Consider the following 21,606-nt stretch of genomic DNA (forward strand, 5'->3'; position numbering starts at 1 on the left):
CATGGTACCTTAGTACTTAATTATTATTTTGTTTTTCCTAATTTATCAATGCTGCTGTTATTGTGACTTGTTTCTGTTAACAAAGTTATTAGTAGTTAGCATTTATTTTGCTGTTAATTTCCCCAAAAATAAATAAATAAATAGAGGAAAGTTTGTACTTACTTTACTGTTTGTACAGGAACCCAGTAAGGGTTCAACATACTTACCTAACAACATACTTAACTTAAAATTTAATGCATAATGAAAATAGAAACCGGAGAATCAAAATAGAGGTAATAATAGTTTTTTTTGATTTTCTTATTTACATAAGGGAGAACTTTATTACATTCTAATAATCTTAGAAATTAAGGCAATTCTTTGTTTTAATTATAATAGTTACAATGTTAATAAAATATATAACATAGTCAAATTAAATACCTACACTAAAATAGTGAGGAGCTCGGTGGCGCAGCGGTAAACGCGCTCGGTCTGCGATTGTTGAAGTTAAGCAACTTTCGCAAAGGCCGGTCATAGGATGGGTGACCACAAAAAAAAAATTTCATCTCGAGCTCCTCCGTGCTTCGGAAGGCACGTTAAGCCGTTGGTCCCGGTTGCATTTTTTAATAACCATCAATCCGCACTGGGCCCGCGTGATGGTTTAAGGCCCGTTCTCCCTATCCATCCATAGGGAAGGCCCGTGCCCCAATAGTGGGGACGTTAATGGGCTGGTGATGATGACTAAAATACGTCAAAACACAAATATATAGAATACCATATCAGGGCTCAAAAACCCTCCTGAAAGCGAGCCCCGCCCGAACGTACCTACCCATTATGCTTGCAGCGTTGCCTCTCTGGACCGCAAGTGAAATACGCTGCACGAGGAAAAAGCCAGCTCGAGTATTAATTAGTAAGAGTAATTGTTAAATTAAACAGATACATATACATCATATATCAGCACGCATATATTCCAAAAGGGATGGGCAAAGGTGTATAGTATATACATTAATCGCCAGCTATTTTTGTTAAGTAGGTACCTAACTCAGAGAGATATTCAATATTCAATATTGTTTATTTGTATACTATGATGGTGTACAAGTCTGTAAGTTACATAATTATTATGAGTTTCACATCACAGACTCTTTCAGGCACAAAAAAATAGAAGTTTAAAAGAGAGAAGGAAGCTTTTTAAATAGTAACATCAGTATCATTATGGTATTCACTAGTGCTGTAGTAACATTTATTAATAAGAAGTTCTTTTATTTCTTTAATAAAGATTCCTTATAAAGATCCTATACAACAAACACTATACTACACACACACACTACACTACACTAATACTACACTACTACTTTTATAGAGATCCTTTCAATCGCAGACTATTTTCACAAAGAATATTTATTATTATTAATTCTATTAGGATCATTACAATACAATACAAATACACTTTATTGCACCAAAATAAAAAGAAATAATTACAAAAAGACTCTTAACTAAGTACATGGCAAATGGCGGCCTTATCGCTTTAAGCGATTTGTTCCAGACAACCATAAGACCATCATCATTATTGGGGATCACTATTGCCTCTCTTAACTTCAAGTAGGTACTACAAAGCATTAAATACGATTAAAAAAGCATTAACAAATTTTCACACGTTTATTATATAATTAACCCTATCATTATGTCGATGGGTTTTTAAATACCATGTAATTGTCACCATTATCCCACTTGAGTCGAACCGTGTCAGTTGTGTTGAGTACCAGAAATATTGTATTCCGTGCCTCTGAAGTATCGTTTTAGGATCATAGGTATTCATATATTATGTTATCATTATAAGATATTTAAGAGCTATTATCAAAAGTTCACACGGGTTTTTTGTTATTGTTGATTTTATGCTTTTTTGAGCGTGCGAACTGTAGTAGATTTCAAACTCACACTCAATTCAAAAATACATTTATTTCGAATCAAAACATAAAAATAAAACATCAAAACACGAAAATATATTTATTTATTGGTGGATCGAGTTGGGGGCTTATCTTTTATTGTATTTATATTGTTTCGTTGTACTAACATAGTAGGTATTCTTAAGTTTTTTTTTACTAACAATCTATGGATTTGTAATTATCTGAAAAATATTTTTTTTTAGTGAGTAGTTACACTTTCAATCGACAATCTCTACATAAATATATTTTTTGTCTAACGTCTCATCCGCCAAATATTATTTATTTATTTTTAATTATTTTATTTATACATTTATCGTAGTAAAACATTAAATCTTCCGCAGCTTCTCACTACCTGTAGCAGTAGTAAGTAACACAAAATAAAAGTTAAAAAACTAAAACCAGGCTACGGAAAAATAACGCTCTAAAAAGTATGAAACAAGAAAATAGGTATATTTCTCTAAAATTCTTCCGAATAGTGATGATTAGAAGATAGCCGTGGTAGTATGCCGTGGTAAGAAAACTTATGGGACAGATTGTATCTTTTAAACACCACTATTCGGAAGAATTTCAGAGAAAAATAATATTTTGTTTTTGTTTCATACCTTTTAGTATACATGTTTAGTATTGACGAAACCTGTGATGGATTTACAATACTTATCCTGTTTTATTTTTATTTTGTGAAGTGTATAAATGAATTGTTTTTTTTGTAGGTGAGTACCCTTTATAGCTATTTACTTCACAATAGTTTATGTGCTGGTTCTTATGAAAAATATTTACCCATCTGTCGTCATTTGAACATTTTGAATCCACATCGCACAAGGTTGGGTTCAAGCATACAAACCTAAATTTATATGAGTAGGTACGTTTGTTTAGGTACTTATCATATGTCAATATATTTATTACCCAATTTAACCCTAGTTAACCATATCAAAATAATCTGTATACTAACCACAGAAGTCCTACACGTCGCCACGCGTTGCCACACGTCATGGCACGCGTTATGAAGTGCGAAAACGTGGCGAAAGCGTGCCGCGTATCTGAGTAGACAAATTAGTAATATGGTGTTATGTTAGATGGCCGAATTATGACTGTAATATAACTGTAGTGGGCTGTATAAGAAGTTGCAATACAGCGTATTTATTTTGTTTTTTTGGGGTTCCTTACCAAGACAGTTGTCCTAAAGCCTAACGGCAACGTCAGCTGCTACCGTCTGTCTTTTGTTATAAAAGCTGTATTTATTTATTTTATTTAAGTTGCTATAGGCAGGGGGGGGGGGGTAGGTAGTGTTAAGCGAAACAGCGAGCCGGTGTATGCTGCATACTATCTCCGGTTTATTGAGGGAAGGTCTGTATCCGGCAGTGGGACATACTCGTATATAGGCTGTTTATGTTATGTAAATAGTTATAAATGGTGTCTCTTCTGCCAAACAAAATATTAGTTTTATTTCGGTTTGACAGCTCTAAATAATTATATTCATAAAATAAGTAAAAAAAAAATAGAGCTAGTTTCAGAGTTTACAATACAACCATCATCAGCCGTACGACGCCCACTGCTGGGCATAGGCCTCCCCCAAGGATCTCCACGACGATCGGTCCTGCGCTGCCCGCATCCGGCGGCTTCAATACAAATATACTTTATTGCACCAAAATAAAAGGAAATATTTACAAAAGGCTAACTTTAACTAGGGTAAGGCTAGTGTTAGATAGAAAATAATCGATCGACTAATGTCGACTGATACGTCGCTATGCTGATAAACATCACAACACTAGCGTACGTACTTTGACAGATCGAATTCTTACCGCGCATTGAAACGATTGTAAAATGTTATCTTATTGAAATGTAAACAAAAATTTTACTGAACTGGTCGTTCTGTTTATGATTTCATTCAAACAGCTACTTATATAAAAAAAAGTTATTTACTTCAACAAAAAGGTACAATCATTGCCAAGTGTAGCGGCCTTCTGTTAAGTGAACAACATCTGTGTTAGAAGACCGCGCTCTTCGATATCGATTACTAATAGTACCAATACAAAAGCTTAAAGAAATAAGTAACTTATGATTAATAATAAAAATATATTTGTATTTTTTTTATATATTTTTTTAGCCTAAAGTGTTCAGTTGAGAGTGGCAGTCTCAAGTGTGTGTATAAGGCGAGGAAATGTGTAAAAATTAAAAGAGAGTTTATTTATTTATTTATTTATTTGTACACAATGAAACAGACACAAGAAACATACAAAGAAAACAGATAGTACAGGCAAGCTTATGAGTATGCTTTGAGTTTGTGTTGCCCATAATTATTTATTTCTAATATCATTACATTATTAAATGATGATTAGTGAGTCAAACTTCTGACAGGATGTCTCACTTATTCCAGCTCCCAAATCCACATTTATCCCTAAATCAGCTTGAAGACCGTATCATTGACGTTTATACAGCATTCGACTCGCGTGGGTGAATGTTTGTGTATTTGGGTACTTCATTTAACGCTTGTTATATTCCTATTATAGAACTTGGCAGCTTTATGTGATACTGACACGCCCGCCAGTCCTTTTTAGGATAGATAGATCGTCAAGTAACTGATCCTAACTTAACCTGTATGGGGCTGGCTTTCCCTTCGCGGGAAGGTCAGACAGGCAGCTTCTGTAAAAATCCGGACCTGTAAAATCTTTAGGTTAGGTAGGCGTACCCTATGAAAAACGGGATAATCCTAGGGAGATGTTGAGATTGTTGAGGTCAAGTCCTCAGACATCTTGAAGGAACACACATACGGTACGGTGGTGGTGGTACCATGTCACATTAACTTTTTAACAAATTGGAGTGTAAGTCTTACTAATATGTTAGTGCGACAGGGTTCTGTCACTATTGAAATCCTAAGTTAGATGGGAATGATGAATCATGCACGAATGCCACAAGTAAAGCTCCGTAAGGCGTTCTAGGTTCAGTGGACTGCCTCCGTGGTCCAGTGGTTGAGCGTTGGGCTCACGATCCGGAGGTCCCAGGTTCGAACCCTAGTGGGATATGTCACAAAAACACTTCATGATCCCGTTTCGTTTTGGACAAAGTAAGTTGAGCCGTGCTTGAAAGTTAAGCAGTTGGTTTTGGCTACTGGTAGTCGTTACATGAGACATATCAGGGCCTTTGGCGGTTCAATAGTAATTCTAACACCAGGGTTCATAAGGTCGGTCATTTTTCTCACAACCCATGTGAGAGAAGAGGAAAAAGTACGTTATAAGTAGACAATTTGGAGCCACTTCTAATGCGAAGACCTAAGATGATATCTGTTGGCAACCCAACAAATTTACTTTTTTTTATATTTTAATATGGCAATATATTCTCTCTCTCTGCTACCAACTATTAGAACAACGACATTATTGTGCTCCCCAATTAAATTTATAATAAATTATTAACAGTAACAATCAGTGCGTGTTATTGAAGTAGTGCATTAGTGGACCTACTATATTATTATTATTGTGGATATTTGATCCAAGCAGGATATTTGTGTGCCATACGCAATAATAATAATAATAATAATAGTGGACCTACAACAGTGCTACAATCCAATAAACACAAGTTCGGTGCACCTAGTACCGTACAATATCAACCTATCGTCTATAATGGTCCAACAACGTGTTAGACAAGAAATGACTGTCTGTCGGTTTTTACGACATGACCGTGAAGATAGCACGTGAACATGTCCTATAACCTCGTAAGGCCCGGATTTGAAGACACAATAGTTAAACAATGGGATTTGGATTTTAAAAGGACTTTGGGCCTTATGACCATATAATATATTTAAAAAAAGTTAAGTAATTATTTTTTTCTCCAGCATAGAAAAAAAGTGAGTACTACAGTCATGGCGCATGTAACTTCTACATTTATCTCAAAAATTCCATTCAAAGTTTGACTGATATGGTGTCAAACCGTTTACCCTTATCGGTGCACTGCCATCTGTCACGGTGCATACTGCACCACAGCACAATGCATCCATTCATACGTCGGATTTTTATCGAAAAAAAGAACGATTTTTTTACCCAAAAACATGGATAGTTCCGCGTGTTAAGCTTAAGTGGGGTACTGGCGGGCAAAAAATTTTACCCATAACGTAAAAAAGTGATTTTTTTTCTTTGTCATAATTCAATGGCAATAAAGTATTTTTTGAGATTCGCTTTGCTATCTTACTAAGTAATATATAATTTATTTGTTATTTGTTTTTTGTACCAACTAGTGCAATAATATGATAAATTAATGTTATTAATAGTGAGTTTTTAGCTGCTGAGAAGTTAGCCTCAACAGACTAGATGTTGTTTACTTTTTATGATGAATGTTGTGTTCACTTGTAATTGGCTTACACATAAGTACCGTTTTACTTTGGTTAAATATGTCCTAACTAAATGTTATAATGTGCATAGCTGTAAGTGATCCATAAATAAATAAATATATATTTGATCAAAGCAATAATCTTGAATCTCTAACCTAACTCAACAAAAATATACCGAAATATCTAATAACAAACCTTTTTTTCTAACCAAATAATGAATATACGATCCTATGCACGGTACTAAAATACTACTTACTTACTTAGAATCTCTCCGAGCCATGGCAACTATTACACACCGATCAACAGTCTCAAAACAGAAAATACATACTTACAAAAGCAAACACCCACAATATCTGCCTCCCTTTCTACGGACCCCGGGTGCAAAGTGAGTCTTTTGTGCGCGACGATCCGGCACCTGGTTCTTTGAATGCACCCCCGACCCCTAAACTCAAGATTTAATTACTGGTCTTTATGTACGTTGGTATTGCTACTGTTATTTTTATTATTGATGGCGAGAGCATTTTCGGTTTTGGGTAAACGGTTTTGTAGTAAGTAAATTGATTAGAGCATTGGTTGAGCGATTGGTTTATAAATACCTAGGTAATTTCACGGCGTGGGTTTTGTACTTTTTGTAACAAAATCTTAGGTCTTGTTGTGTTTCATGATACACTGAATAAACATACATACGTACATAACTTCACGCCTGTTTCCCACCGGGGTAAGCAGAGATTATGGACTTCCATTCGCTTCGATCCTGACACACTTCTCTTGCTTCCTCTACATTCATCAATAGTTTCATACACGCACGCCGTTTCAGAGTAGATCGTACTGAACTTTCAAGGATATCTCCAATTTGGTCAATGTACGTCCTTCTAGGTCTGAATAAATATATGAGAAAAAAAATTAGATTATCGTATAAAGCTCAACAGATGTTAGTTACTTATATTTATCTAATTACTTTTTAATTTGACTGTGTAATTCTTATTTTATTTTTAAATAGGTACATACTTGCAGTATGCACTATGGGAGTGTACCCAAAGCCAATCCCCGGTTCGTGTAGGACTCTTATAATTATATTATGCCCAAAAACAAAGATGAAAGATGCATATACATAAGACACGACGAATTTATTATTTACTACCTCTGGATTGGCTGGAAGAGATCTCTCTTAGAGATAAGTCCACCCTTGTAAACGTCCATTTCTTGTTTGTGATGTAACTAGTTGTTAAGTGCAATAAAGTGTATATAATTTATTAAAAACATCATAAAAGGAAAACTAGAAAGAAAGAGAGGAAGGGAAAGACCAAGAAGAGCTTACATGGAACAGATTAAAGAAAAGGTTAACGTCGTGTCTTATAGGGAAGTCAAGGAATTGGCCTTTGATAGACTGGAATGGAAAATGCGTGACAAGAGTGTGGCTCTTAAATTGATGATGATGATACATGTTATCCATGAAATTAGAAGGTCAAACGGAGGAAAAACCAGCGCCATCTGTATTGTTTTTGAAGAACGTAGCCTGGAAAGTCGCTCATCATCATCAGCCCATTAACGTCCCCACTGCTGGGGCACGGGCCTTCCCCATGGATGGATAGGGAGATTGGGCCTTAAACCATCACGCGGGCCCGGTGCGGATTGATGGTTATTAACGACTGCTAAAGCAGGCGGGACCAACGGCTTAACGTGCCTTCCGAAGCACGGAGGAGCTCGAGATGAAAACTTTTTTTGTGGTCACCCATCCTATGACCGGCCTTTGCGAAAGTTGCTTAACTTCAACAATCGCAGACCGAGCGCGTTTACCGCTGCGCCACCGAGCTCCTCACGAAAGTCGCTCATTGAATACAAACTTTTGTTGAATTTTCGAACATATTCGATATGATAAACATATGAACAAGTTTCAACGGAGAAAAAACATAAACCCCGTCCAAAAATCTATTAAATACCAAACCCATTAGTCCAAAAAGCTCAGCCAAAATCTTGTGAATCTGACAAATAACTGTCACTGCGCATAAAGGGTAGATCTACGATAGTATTTGTGCTGGCGATGCTATCTCAACGATTACCGCTAATGTCATACGATAACATCTTAAATAAGGGTGGTGTGTTCCTGCCTTTACTGCAAATTGTATGAATTCTAACATACGAGCAAAACACAAACTATTATTAAGTTTTTTTTTTTTGCTTGTATGGATTGGTAACTCGATATCGCTGTAGAGTTTCCTGTTTTGTGTTGTAATCTCCAGGGTATTATATTTAAAGTAGGTACATAAACTAATATAAATAAATAAATATATAATATATAATTTTACGTGACCTAATTAAGACTACTCTTTTATTAGGTATTTACATAAAACCGCAGACATTTAAATAACTGTGCATAAAACATGAATTTATTTATAGATTCTATGGTTAAAATTACTATAAAATTGAAGATTTTATAAGATAAAACTAAATTCAAATTGAAATTCAAAAATATCTTTATTCAGTAGGTAACATAGTTACACTTTTAATCGACAATTTTTACATAACGAACATCTCATCCGCCTAAAACTACTGCAGCTTCTCACAACCTGTATAGCCGGGGAAGAGAAGCTGCTAGAAACACCTCGGCACAGGGCCCTAGACGTTCTTTAAAAAAAGTAAACATACAATATTTTTATACAATTAAGTAATTTAGCTGCCTAGGTGCTAATTCCTGTAAATACCATCTAATTTTATTTTAAGTTATATCTGTCATTTTCTTATCCGCCGAAAAGGAAAGGGACGGGTAATCGACAAGCATAAAATTTATGGAACACACGTCAATTTTAAGCACAAATCTAAACCAACCATCTAAAAATTTTACATCCGTCAATAACCCGACACAGTTAAGTAGACAGCACGTCAAACGGATTGCATACCAGCGACGTACCTTTTGATTCGCCCGGGTTATTCATTCTTCCTAAAATTAAGAGCTGTGAATCATCCGTCCCTTTCCTTTTCGACGGATATGAAAATGACGGATATAACTTAAAATAAAATTAGGCGGTGTCTGCAGGAATCGGGGCCACTATCAGTACCAATTAAGAGTACCCGTCGCACTACCAATATTGCATGCCTATTTTAATAAGCATAACACGATGTACTTATTTACACTTGTTACCATGTCAAAATACCATGTTTTAAGCAAATACATGATTATGATTATCGTCAAAAATTTTGGTTGTTATAACTAATAACTTAAGTATTTATATATTTACAAGATATACCTATGCCATTAAAAAGCAACTCCGCTTAATAATTCGTCCCATATACGTATACAAAACAAGGCTCACTCGTCTATACACGAAATATGTCACATTTTTACCCCAAAAAAGGTATTTAAATCATCCAACCCAGTGACATTCTAAAGAAACAATATCCAGAGGTGTGGACAAAATAAAAAATCCAATTCTATACATAGAGGCGGAATAATGACCGCTTTTTACCGGCCTAATCCTGATCGGATAACTGCGGAACCCTAATGCTACAGCCATAGTAAAATGAGAACAGTGTAACAAAAGGGCTCGTGTAGTGCAATGGTAAACAGATATCTCGCTGATATGCAACCCATTTGGCGTAACGTAACTTAATTCTGTTGGTTTATTTGCCAATATAAAATTTTGGAAGGAGTTTTTAAATTTCTGCATAAAATTGACGTGTATTCCATACATTTTATGCCTGTCGGTTACTAGTCCCTTTCCTTTTTGGCGGACAAGCAAACGACAAGTATAACTTAAACTATTCTTAGATGCGACGTGTACAGGAATCAGCAGCATTGTGGCCTTTTAGCCGCTGTTCTCGCTAAACTATGTTAATACGATGCCCGTTTGATATTCATGATAGTCCCCTGCAGACCCACTAGGGATTAGAACGTTATTTAAGGGATCAAAAGAACCTAACTGCTGTAAAGATATCAAGTTTCATTTATTTCAATTTGTTTTTGAAGATTTTATGACATTCGCGAGCTGTATTTACTTTATAGAGCGAGCATTAAAAAAGATAAACAAATATGTAAGTACATTCAATTCTTCTAAATAATCTGTTATGAATAATTAAACAATAAAACAATTATTAATTCATTATAGTTTTAATTTATTTTATTCTTATACGTCATAAAGAAGCCCTTAACACCAGGGTTGATGGGATTGGTAATCCACCTCACAACGATAGAAGAAAAAAGTTGATGCACATTTTTACTATACTTTTCCCAATAGAGATTTAGAACATAAATCGATTATTTTCTTCTTTTTCTTCCATGTCACGTCAAAAAAAAAGTAGAACGGAACGTAACATTTATAAAACAGTAAGAGAGAATACTATGGAAGGATAATGAATGAGAATTTTATTCTTTATGGTATGAAATTATGAATTTAGAATGGATAATGAAAGGGACGGAAGGAAGTGTTTTGTTTTAAGAATAAAAAGGTTGTGTGGCGATTTGACAATCCCCCATGAAAAATATGGAATTCCAAAGACCTTTTTTGTCTGGAATAACTGGAATTCCACTATTCAACATGTGCCTTACATTTTATATTTGTTTATATAGATTAATAAATTAGAATTGTTAAAACAAACATATACATATATATTATACAGTGTATAAATAGCAATAATAATATATATATATAGTTTTATATAATTAAACAATATGGTAAAAGTTATTGTAAAATATCAATAGTATGAAGTAAAAAGTAAATGTTAAAAAAAAAACTATGTTTATTGAGGTCAGTGTGTAAAGGTGCATTTGTTTTTGTAATAAAGGAGAAAATAAAAGGAGTGAGGATAAATAAAATTTCCCTTTTAATTCTATATCCCACATGAAGGGTCCTGTGTGACAGGATTTTAAAATCACCGTGTCTCGTTTCTTCCAATGCCCAACAGCAGCCGTAACCGATCGATTACCACGAGTTCCGTACTCATACAATCCCACAATGTCACGCAATTAAATATTCAAACTAACCAATATAATGAACTAGAATAAAAACATCATTTTGAATATGAATAGGTTGATGAATAGCGTGTTTACATGGAGTGGTTGTCAGTGGTTGAAAGTTTCGAAAACTGGGCCACAGAATAAAGAACTGAGTATAGCGAATTTTTAAAATATATGACATTTGGTTTATTGGAAACTTAATAAAGCAAATCCTATGTTTAGCATCACACCTGTATCCTTGATCGGGTAGGCAGAGGGTATCTATAGTACACCCAACTCCTCGCCTGTTTGGATCATAGATAAATTGATATCGCATGATTTCCAGGATTTGTGAATAGGCTCGCCTCCTATAGCATGAGACAAACATATAGCTGGCGAGGAGTGGGAGGGTATACTATACATCTCTAGCTACCCCTTTTAGGATACACGCGTGATGCTACGTCATGATTTTTGTTTTACAGCAATAAAAGCTTTTTCATTACAGCTGTCATTAAACGAAGCTGGACTTTTTTATACATTGTTTTAAGTTTACGCGGTTATTATCATAATTAAAACCCATAATAACGTGTTCTTACCGCGTTTAAATCAGGGATATGAGACTCCCGATATTTCGACACTGTTGCAAGTGCCATCTCATCAGTCATCCCGTGATCATGGCACTTGCAACAGTGTCGAAATATCGGGAGTCTCATATCCCTGCTTTAATCGCGGTGAGAACCCGTTATTATGTGTTTTAATTGTGAACTTTTTTAATTGCCTTGAACAATTACTTGCCTAAGTACCAGCACAATCCTGGCTATGTTGTGTTATAAAATACCGACCAATACTAAAGACTATGACAGGATTAAACAGATTTACCTATTCACTAACAGTGGAATAAACGAATTCCGCGAAACAAAACGAAATCAACTAAAACTACCATCTCGGATTCCCCAGCGATTTTCCATAGAAAAATGCAAATTAACTTAAAGCGCGGTTGTAGGGTACACCGGCCCTTGCTGTGGGCCCATCGATCCATTGTACCATAATGGGCCACAGAGCACGGAATGCAATCACGCTCGGTCGCTACTAGAGTTGCCTTTATCAAAACAACCCTCTATCCAACCACCCCGTTCATGTAAAGACTACAGACTTAAGTAAATAGCAGTTGAATGAATTGAAGTGAACTGTAATTGATTGCCAAACCAAACTATATAACTTGTACCTATTTGGTTAGTAAGGTCAATGCAGACTATACAAAAGTAAGATGTTTTTTGAAGATAACATGTTAAGCCGCTGATCAGTTTACAAAAGTAAGTCAGTAAGTACGTAGATGTAAGACTGTAGGTACCAAACCAGTAGGCTCTGCACGGAAACAACGCCGCGCGCGGCGCGAATTATATCGAGGCATTAGCATTCGTATCGTTTATTGGTTGAAGCGCTATAATTCGCGCAGCGCGCGGCGCGGCTGTCATGCAGACCCCGCTGAGCCGTTATTTTACACAACCCACACGAGAAGTCGACCCGTTTGCACGTAGCGAAATATCGGCCATGAAGTGATTATTATAACAAACATCAAAGTCAAAGTCAAAGTATTTATTGCACACCATATGGTAAACAGTTGTTAGAAATATTATAGTATCACATAATAATATGGAACCGGGAGGGTATAGCAAAAACAAACAAAAATATCAAGAAATTACATTAGGCCAGAAATACAAAAAAAAAATAATAATAAGTACTTAAAATTAAACAAACTTAATCTAAAAATAACTATGAAAATCTTAAAAACTATTAATATCAACAAAATCTACATCACTTACAGTCTATTTATCATGTAAGAAAAACTCTTGCAGTGTGTAAAAACTTTTCTCAATTAGGAATTTTTTTAAGTTAAGTAATTTTAAACTTTTTTATGTTTATCTCCGAGCGTCTGATTCCGTGCTCTATGCATTGTACCATAATGGCCGTATGTGGGGTCCAAAGGGGGCCCTCCCCCCATCTTAGTGCCCCACTTGCACCCACCCCACCCTTCGTACACAATGCACGACATAACGATGTATTTGACACATAACGGGTAGTTTTTTTTTACCTACACTTGCCTGGTAAGCAGAAATGTATTTATTAAAGTCAGTTAATTGATTTTGACTTATCAAATCCTGGACATACTTACAAAACATCCTCTTCTCAATTGACCAATTAATTCATTGATGTATAATTATGCCAATTACGAGTATAACACTCATAGTATTAATTACTTTCAATTGGGATTTATGAACTCTTACTCCTGAGAGAATTCAGTAGAGTATACTCTTCTTCTTCTATCGTGTGGGTTGTGAGGTGGATGACAAACCTAATCAACCGTGGTGTCAGGGTTAATTTGAGGCGCCAAAGGCCCCTGATATAGCTCATATAACTACTACTTAACAACGGCTCAACGTACCTTCCGAAGCACGGATCATCTTTTAATGTCCTAACCAAACTAGGGATTATAAAGTAATTTTTGTGACATTTCTCTACCGGGATTCGAACACACGATTTCCCCCATCCGAGCACGGTTTCGAGTAGATTATTAAAGCCATCTAAGATGTACGAGCAAAAAGTCTGTAATCTATAACATAACACAACAAAAATACTTACTAAACATAAGTATAGTAGTGTAGTATTCAAATTAAATTAAATGAGCGTATCGTACGGCTGATGATGATGAGCGTATAATGTAATTCGAATTGTATCTTACTAAATAAAAAACCTTTACAATTACGGGTTACGAAAACAACTACTTACATCGAAAATAATAAAGTTATTTTACAAATAAAAACTTTTTACGTTCCTGTTATTCTTAGAAAAGAGTTTTCAATACCTAACAGTCGCTGGCAGCCATAACTTTTATACGCAACGAGCACGAAATTTCAAAAATGGAATCAAAAAAGACAATAGATCCAGCCGCCGAGCAGACCGGCGTTGATTGATTCGCATTTTTTTTCAAAATTTTAGTCCGATCAAAATTTTTGTACGAAAACTGTTTTAGTTTTTAAGTTTTTGTATTTATTTTTACGCCGGTCTAGTCAAAATTACCAGTATTCATCATGGTAAGTAAATTATTTGAAGATTTGCACTAGTTTGTGTTTGGTAGAAAGTGATATCTGGTGAGTAAAGCGTCCTGCATCTCAGGATTACACACGCCATGCATTCCCCTCATCTTTATAATAATATCATTTATCTTCTTCATTGAAATAGTTGTAGTATCACCCTTCAGTAACTTTACCTAGTAATTTGGCTTTTACCTTTATTGAGAAACCAAAGATTCTTCGGACAAGAAATGATTTTGTCAGTATCTACAAAACGGTTTAAGTACTTACATAAAATTTATTATTTGCCATTGGCTGTGACGTATCTAGATGACAAGATCATACCAGTGTACATCAGTAAAGTTTGAAGAAGCGAAGCTACAAAGGTTACATTAATGGTCGATATTCGGAACTGTCAACTGCATAGCAACCATCTGCTATTATTAGACGTGTTCTATTCTTCGCCATCTTGTATTAAATTGACTCATCATTACAAAGTTGAATTTTTGTGTTGGAGTTCCAATCAGTCGCTTTACACTCCTGTAAGAATCATATTTAGGCCACGTTTCTGTCTAATCCAAGTCGTATTCCAACTAGAATTTGTAACCGAGTTTGCACCTTCACTTTTGGTTATTTTAAATCTAATTTCTATGGGCGTGGTGATTCTCCAACAGAGATTCAGATGTTAACAGGCCTCGTTACTCTCTAATCGGACTCGCATTCTAACTAGAATTCGTTACCAAATATACATCTTCACTTTCGGTTAAATCTTGGCCTGTTCTCATCAATCAATCGGGTCAATACCCACTTAAGTCAAGAGCAATAACGTGCCACCATCTTCTATTCGAGCAGAGGGAGTGCATCTCGGTGCACGTTGGCCAGGCCGGTGTGCAGATGGGCGTGGCTTGCTGGCAGCTGTACTGCCTCGAGCACGGCATCCGCCCAGACGGCACCCTGCCGGTCTGCGACGCGGACCCCAACTCCTCGGACTCTTGCTTCAACACCTTCTTCTCTGAAGCTGACCGGGGCAAAATGGTGCCGAGAGTTGTGATGGTGGACCTTGAAGCTACTGTCATTGGTGAGTTCCTGTACATCCTCTATGGTTTTTACCAGGTTTAAAGCCGGCGGATTACCCATAAATACATGGGTTTCAAGCTTTTTGCACATGCATGACTATTAAATATCTACTTATTGTATTGCCGTCATCTTGATTATCGGTTTCTACATGAACTTTACTCAAGTTATCCCTCGACAGATGAAGTCCGGTCAGGCGAGTACCGGCAGCTGTACCACCCAGAACAGCTGATCACGGGCAAGGAGGACGCGGCCAATAACTACGCTCGTGGACACTACTCCACCGGCCGCGAGGTTCTTGGGCCCGTGATGGAGCGCGTGCGGAAGCTGTCTGACCAGTGTACTGGACTTCAGGTGAGCTCATACACAAACATACAGACTTAAAGAATTATAATATCGTGAGAAACCGGCATATTATGATAGGGCATACAGAAGAGTTTAGGACGACAACACACCAGAGGCAACACTGACAACAGAACATTCAATTATCGTTATACACAGGATATTACGAATTTTTGGAGATGCTCTGCCGTTCGTTCTGAATATATAGAAGCAGATACTAAGGACATGATGACCCACTGTGGTGAGCGGTGATATGTCACCAGCCCATCAACCTTATAGATAATCCGTTATAGCGAGTGATCAGCGGACATTTGCCTACTTGAATAAAGCAGTCCCTGATTTCAAGTGATTTCACTCAGCTGTGAACATAGATACCCATCTAAACATTAAACATAGATGGGTAAATTGCCCATTTATTAAGCTCTCTCTCCTCAGTCGGTTTACATGATATTTGATAATTATCTAGCTAACCGTGCGCGGCTCGAATTATATCCAGGACTTTGACCAAAAGCCGTACGACGTCTATCCACATAGGTCGAAATCCTCGATATAATTCGCGTTACGCGTGGCGCGGTTGTGTAGGCTTTGCTATGGTTAAACAATGCACCAATTGTATCGCAGGGCTTCTTCGTGTTCCACTCGTTCGGAGGCGGCACCGGCTCAGGGTTCACGTCGCTGTTGATGGAGAAGCTGTCTGACGAGTTCGGCAAGAAGAGCAAACTTGAATTTGCTATCTACCCAGCGCCACAGGTGAGATATTATATTTTTATGCTTAGGTTTATATTTTTTATCTAGGTACAGTACGCCTTGAAATTAACTTCGTTTGTCCCGTTTCCCAACATTTCCGCTTTTACTTTCTGAAAGCCCGTCTCTTACTATAACATAAGCTCACGACTATATCCCAAAATAGGGTAGTCATATATACATCAAATCCTTCGTTCTCATAATATTATATTCTCAAAATATTACATTCGCAAAACATTACGTTCGCAAAATATTATATTCTCAAAATATTACCTGTACAATGAAACAGAAAATATGTAAAAAATAATCATTCTCTAGTAACGAAAAAAAAATCAATTAACTTTCTATAGCTATCTGCGGCTTGAAGACTTATGCGGGTTTGTGAGAAGTATGCAGGTGGCCACGGTTTAACATGGAAAAGCCAGTTTAAGTATCTGGGGCACATAGTTCCAATGTCATCCTGCAGATGATCGGCGATAGGCTGGACTGTCCTTATCTCCGGCATTGCTGCGACAGACATGTGCCTGTATCGATGCCGGTGAGAAGGTATTAATATAAATATAATAATTTAAAAAAAAAATGTATGTACCTATTTTGTGATCACGGTTTTATATTATAATTGATTTAATTTTATTATGTAAATGTCGTGCAATATGTAAAGTAATAATGTTTATCTACTTTTTTATGAATAATACTTTTGTACTTCATTATACAAAAGATAATATATTGAGAATATAATATTTTGCGAATGTAATATTTTGAGAATATAATATTAAGAGAACGAAGGCATCAAATACCCACACTTCTCCGAGCTTTCTTAGACCAACGTCTTCTTCTTGTCGTGTGGGTTGTGAGGTGGGATACCAACCTCACCAACCCTGGTGTCAAGGTTATTATTGAGCCGCCACTGGCCCCTGACATGACTCGTGTAACTACGTTCTTACGTCAGTAAGTAGTAACCGTGACCAACGGCTTAACGTGCCTTCCGAAGTACGGATCATCTTACTTTCTGACAATCGGGTGATCAGCCTGAAATGTCCTAACCAAACTAGGGATCACAAAGTGATTTTTGTGACATGCCCCCATCGGGATTCGAACCCGGGGCCTCCGGATCGTGAGCCCAACGCTCAACCACTGGATCACGGAGGCCGTTAGACCAACGTGATAGGTGGTGAGCCGTATCACGATCTTCTTATCCGTTAGTCGATATGTCGAATCTGATTTTCATATTGGACCGTCTAGGTGTCAACAGCAGTGGTGGAGCCTTACAACGCAGTCCTGACGACGCATGCCACCATCGGGCATTCTGACTGCGCCTTCATGGTCGACAATGAGGCCATCTACGACATTTGCCGACGGCGGCTCTCCATCGAACGGCCATCGTATGCCAACCTCAACAGGCTTATCTCACAGGTAAGTTTACAAGAATGGATGATGAGAAAATGGTGTTATGTAAGTCTGATGATCCGATTACTTTACCTATAGAGGCGGCTAAGGGAGGCCGGCGTGGTAGACAATTTCCTCATTCAGTGCTTATCGCTATCGGCCCACTATGTTCGATTGTTTCAAATATAATCTTCAGACGATGACCTGAGCGGAGGTTCACGCCCAACAGGGCACTTGAACAGACTTGTTGTCTTAAATTTTGTACCGGATGAGTCTCCAGCATTTAATTACCATATGTGGCAAATCCAAGAAAAATACTTATCATGAACGCATGCGTCGTAGGTTCAATTCGCAAAAGGCCCAATATTAATATTACAGCGCATTCAGTTCTTGTTGAGATGTCAATTGTCAATTACCAAACGCAAATAGGGTGTGAGCTCTATTGAATAAAGATCTCCCACATCCAGGTGGTGTCTTCAATCACGGCATCGTTGAGATTCGACGGCGCGCTGAATGTAGACCTAACGGAGTTCCAGACCAACCTCGTACCGTACCCGCGCATCCACTTCCCGCTCGCTGCGTACGCGCCGGTCGTCTCCGCTGACAAGGTGAGTCTACATTTGGGCTCATTCAAATTATCAGTTATTTTAGTTATGAGTACTATGACCGCAAAATGGAGAGGTTAGAAACAGGGAGGAGAAAAGGCCTTCCCTCGCCAGGTAGATAGACATGGCAGAGGTTATGCATATTTTAGATAAGCTCAAGATCAAATTAAACAACCAGTTACTAAAAAACTTTATTTCTGGCAATTCATGAAATGAAATGAAATGAAATATATCATTTATTTATCATGCACAGGCATATCACGAAGGCATGTCAGTATCAGAGATCACGGCAGAGCTGTTCGAGCCACAGAACCAGATGGTGAAGTGTGACCCTCGCGACGGCAAGTACATGGCGTGCTGTCTGCTGTACCGCGGAGACGTGGTGCCGAAAGACGTCAACGCGGCCATAGCGGCCATGAAGGGGCGTGCCGGGATCCGGTTCGTGGACTGGTGTCCTACTGGGTTTAAGGTTCGTTGATATTGTGTGGTATATTTTGGCTCAGCAAGTCTGTGATGATCATTACAGCAATTTCAAGCCTTTTAACAAATAACCAACCACTTACTACTAATTGAGTTGTCTTTGATTACTTGTGGCTCTGCCCACCCCATTAGGGATAACGGGCGTGAGTTTATGTATGTATGTATGTATGTTACTACTAATTGATAAAAAATGGTACCTACTCAAACAAAAGCTTCAATTAATTCCTGCCCCTGTATCGAGCTTTGAGAATCCTATTCCTACTCTTACTTCCTCACCATTAACTCTAAACGGTGACCAGACCAGACTATCCATCAAAATATCATGATTAACTGAATCCACGAAAAACATTTATGATACTGGTATAAGTGGTAGAGTTGGAAGAAGGCCTAGATCCAGGATGTTTTAAAGAAAAGCCAAGTCAAGAGTACTATAAGCCGGCGTGCATCAAGAAGCAAGAAGCGAAAGTGGTGTCAGGATCGTAAGTGTAATAATTCCATGATCTCTGCCTACCCCAACAGCAACGTGATCTTAAGTATGATTTAATCCATGAATGTCATGATTGCAGGTGGGCATAAACTACCAGCCGCCATCCGTGGTGGCGGGCGGGGACCTGGCGCAGGTGAAGCGCGCCGCGTCAATGCTCAGCAACACCACGGCCATCGCCGAGGCGTGGGGCAAGCTCGACCACAAGTTCGACCTCATGTACTCCAAGCGGGCGTTCGTGCACTGGTTCGTAGACTTATATAACTTCCTTTGCCAGTTGCAAGTTTCGGGAGTTTCCAGCCTTATGCCTTCCTCAAAATGTCACCTGGTTCAAATCATCCCTTTCCTAGTATGTCCGTCTCTCAACAAAACAAAATAAGAGTATCTGCGCGGCAAGCCTGGAGGGTAATAACCTGCCAAGGCCGAAACCTACCATCGGTAGTGTCGCTCGATTAGGTAGCACGACACAGGTAAACCTACGGACGTGAGCGACTCCAATCTCCCCGAAACAAGATAAGATTATTTTTTAAACCATTTCACAAACATAATATTCTTAGCTTCTACCTATTTTGGCAGTATCGTCAACCTTTGACACTTCAATAATAATTTTGATATGGATTCCGTGAGTCTTGTTTTCAATACGACCGAAGCACCGATTTTGTATTATCACCCTGTCGGCAGCAGTGTATTTTAGATAGATACTTTTCTTTATCCTTTTTTACTTATCTACTTCCATTGACATAACAAATTGAACACGCCTACCTACTTGTTACAGGTACGTAGGCGAAGGCATGGAGGAAGGCGAGTTCTCAGAGGCGCGAGAAGACCTGGCGGCCTTAGAGCGGGACTATGACGAAGTAGCCATCGAGACGTCGGAAATGCAGCCGGGCTGCGACGACGAGATGTGACGCGCGTGACGGCGGCACCGCGCCGCGCCGCCCGCGGCCGCGCCCCCACGACCGCCCGGCTCCGGTGCACCAACGCGTTATGCCATGCCGCCGCAGAGCTTTACCGACGACAAACTTCACACGATCGTTGATGTTCTTGACGAAATTGTAAAGGACATGAAGCGACTTGATGACGAAGCTCCATAGCAACAGGAAAGCGGTGCGCCGGCGAGAGTTCTGCGCGGCTAGCAACGGCGGCTATGAAGCGTCGCCGCCGAGGCGGACGCCACAAAACCGCGGCCGCATTTTTTTATAATGTTGAATATGGCAGAACTGCGAAAATTGTTAAAGGTTCGAAAATGTCCGCTGAGGTCGGATGATGCTGGAGTTGCCCCAGGAAGGCGACGTGGCCGGTTTGGCTCCCTCGTCGTTCATGTTTCTCCGTCGAGTAGTCTTGCGACGTCTTTTTTTATTGGCTTTTCTCTAAATTTTTTTAGCAAATGCTGGAAGGAGAAACGATTGGTCTGTTTTTGATAGCCTTTTATTCATATTTATTCCTTGCAAATTGGGCGTGTTTTGTGGCGACTCGCGTAGGCAATGTGCGGTGTGATGCGGTGTTATTTTAAGTGTAATCGTGTTGTTTTGTGCAAGTCTATTCATGTTTGATAAAATGTTTTGAAAAAGTTTATACCCAGTGTACCGTCTTAATGTCCTCGTTTAATAAAATGTGCAGTTTTTTTCCAAATGCTTTGTTTTTATTGAATATTCCTTTTACACGGGCTTCCGGCGGACCAGAGATATACGTACTACTACCATATTCTTGAATGTCCTAATCCAGAAGCTTCCTAAACTTGAAATACTAACGCGTTTTCTTTCATTTACGTGTTCTTCAAATTACATCACGCGGTAACAATCCAACCGCAGTCAGCAGCTACCAACGTACCAACAAACCTAGCGTAGCGTAACGTAGCACGCTGCTTATGCTGCTCGTTAAAAGTAGATAGGTACCTATCTTTGGTTTTCTGCTACGTGACACACATTAACTTTTTTTGCGGTTTATCGGCCAGAACGGAAAAAAAATGTTTGTCATTATCATTCATTGTCATTATCATTCCCACTGCCCGGTTTCTCACGGCCTTTCATGATAAAAAGTAAATTGCTAATAATTGATCTAATATTGAAAACTGTCATTAGTATTCTTAGCTTTTCCGCCTTTGTAGACCAAGGTTAAAGTTTTATACCAGCATTCATCCACTCGATTTTTCCTCCACTCGACTCTGCCTCTGCTGAGTATTTTGGTATTTTGACATTTATTTCCTCGACTTGAGGATTATACTCACTGGAAGTCAAGCTTATCATACTGCCA

General features: G+C 38.2%; 1 protein-coding gene across 1 annotated transcript; it reads left to right on the plus strand.

Moving 5' to 3' along the window:
• Positions 1-13,130: 13,130 nt before the first annotated feature.
• On the plus strand, positions 13,131-20,261 carry LOC126366914 (tubulin alpha-8 chain-like). The gene is made up of 9 exons (XM_050010257.1): positions 13,131-13,136; positions 15,052-15,316; positions 15,494-15,666; positions 16,276-16,404; positions 17,641-17,811; positions 18,252-18,392; positions 18,643-18,858; positions 19,436-19,599; positions 20,129-20,261. The coding sequence occupies exons 1-9, from the start codon at positions 13,131-13,133 to the stop codon at positions 20,259-20,261; spliced, it is 1,398 nt and encodes a 465-aa protein (XP_049866214.1).
• Positions 20,262-21,606: the final 1,345 nt, after the last annotated feature.

The sequence above is a fragment of the Pectinophora gossypiella genome, chromosome 5 (assembly GCF_024362695.1).
Source record: "Pectinophora gossypiella chromosome 5, ilPecGoss1.1, whole genome shotgun sequence".
Lineage (NCBI taxonomy): Eukaryota > Metazoa > Arthropoda > Insecta > Lepidoptera > Gelechiidae > Pectinophora > Pectinophora gossypiella.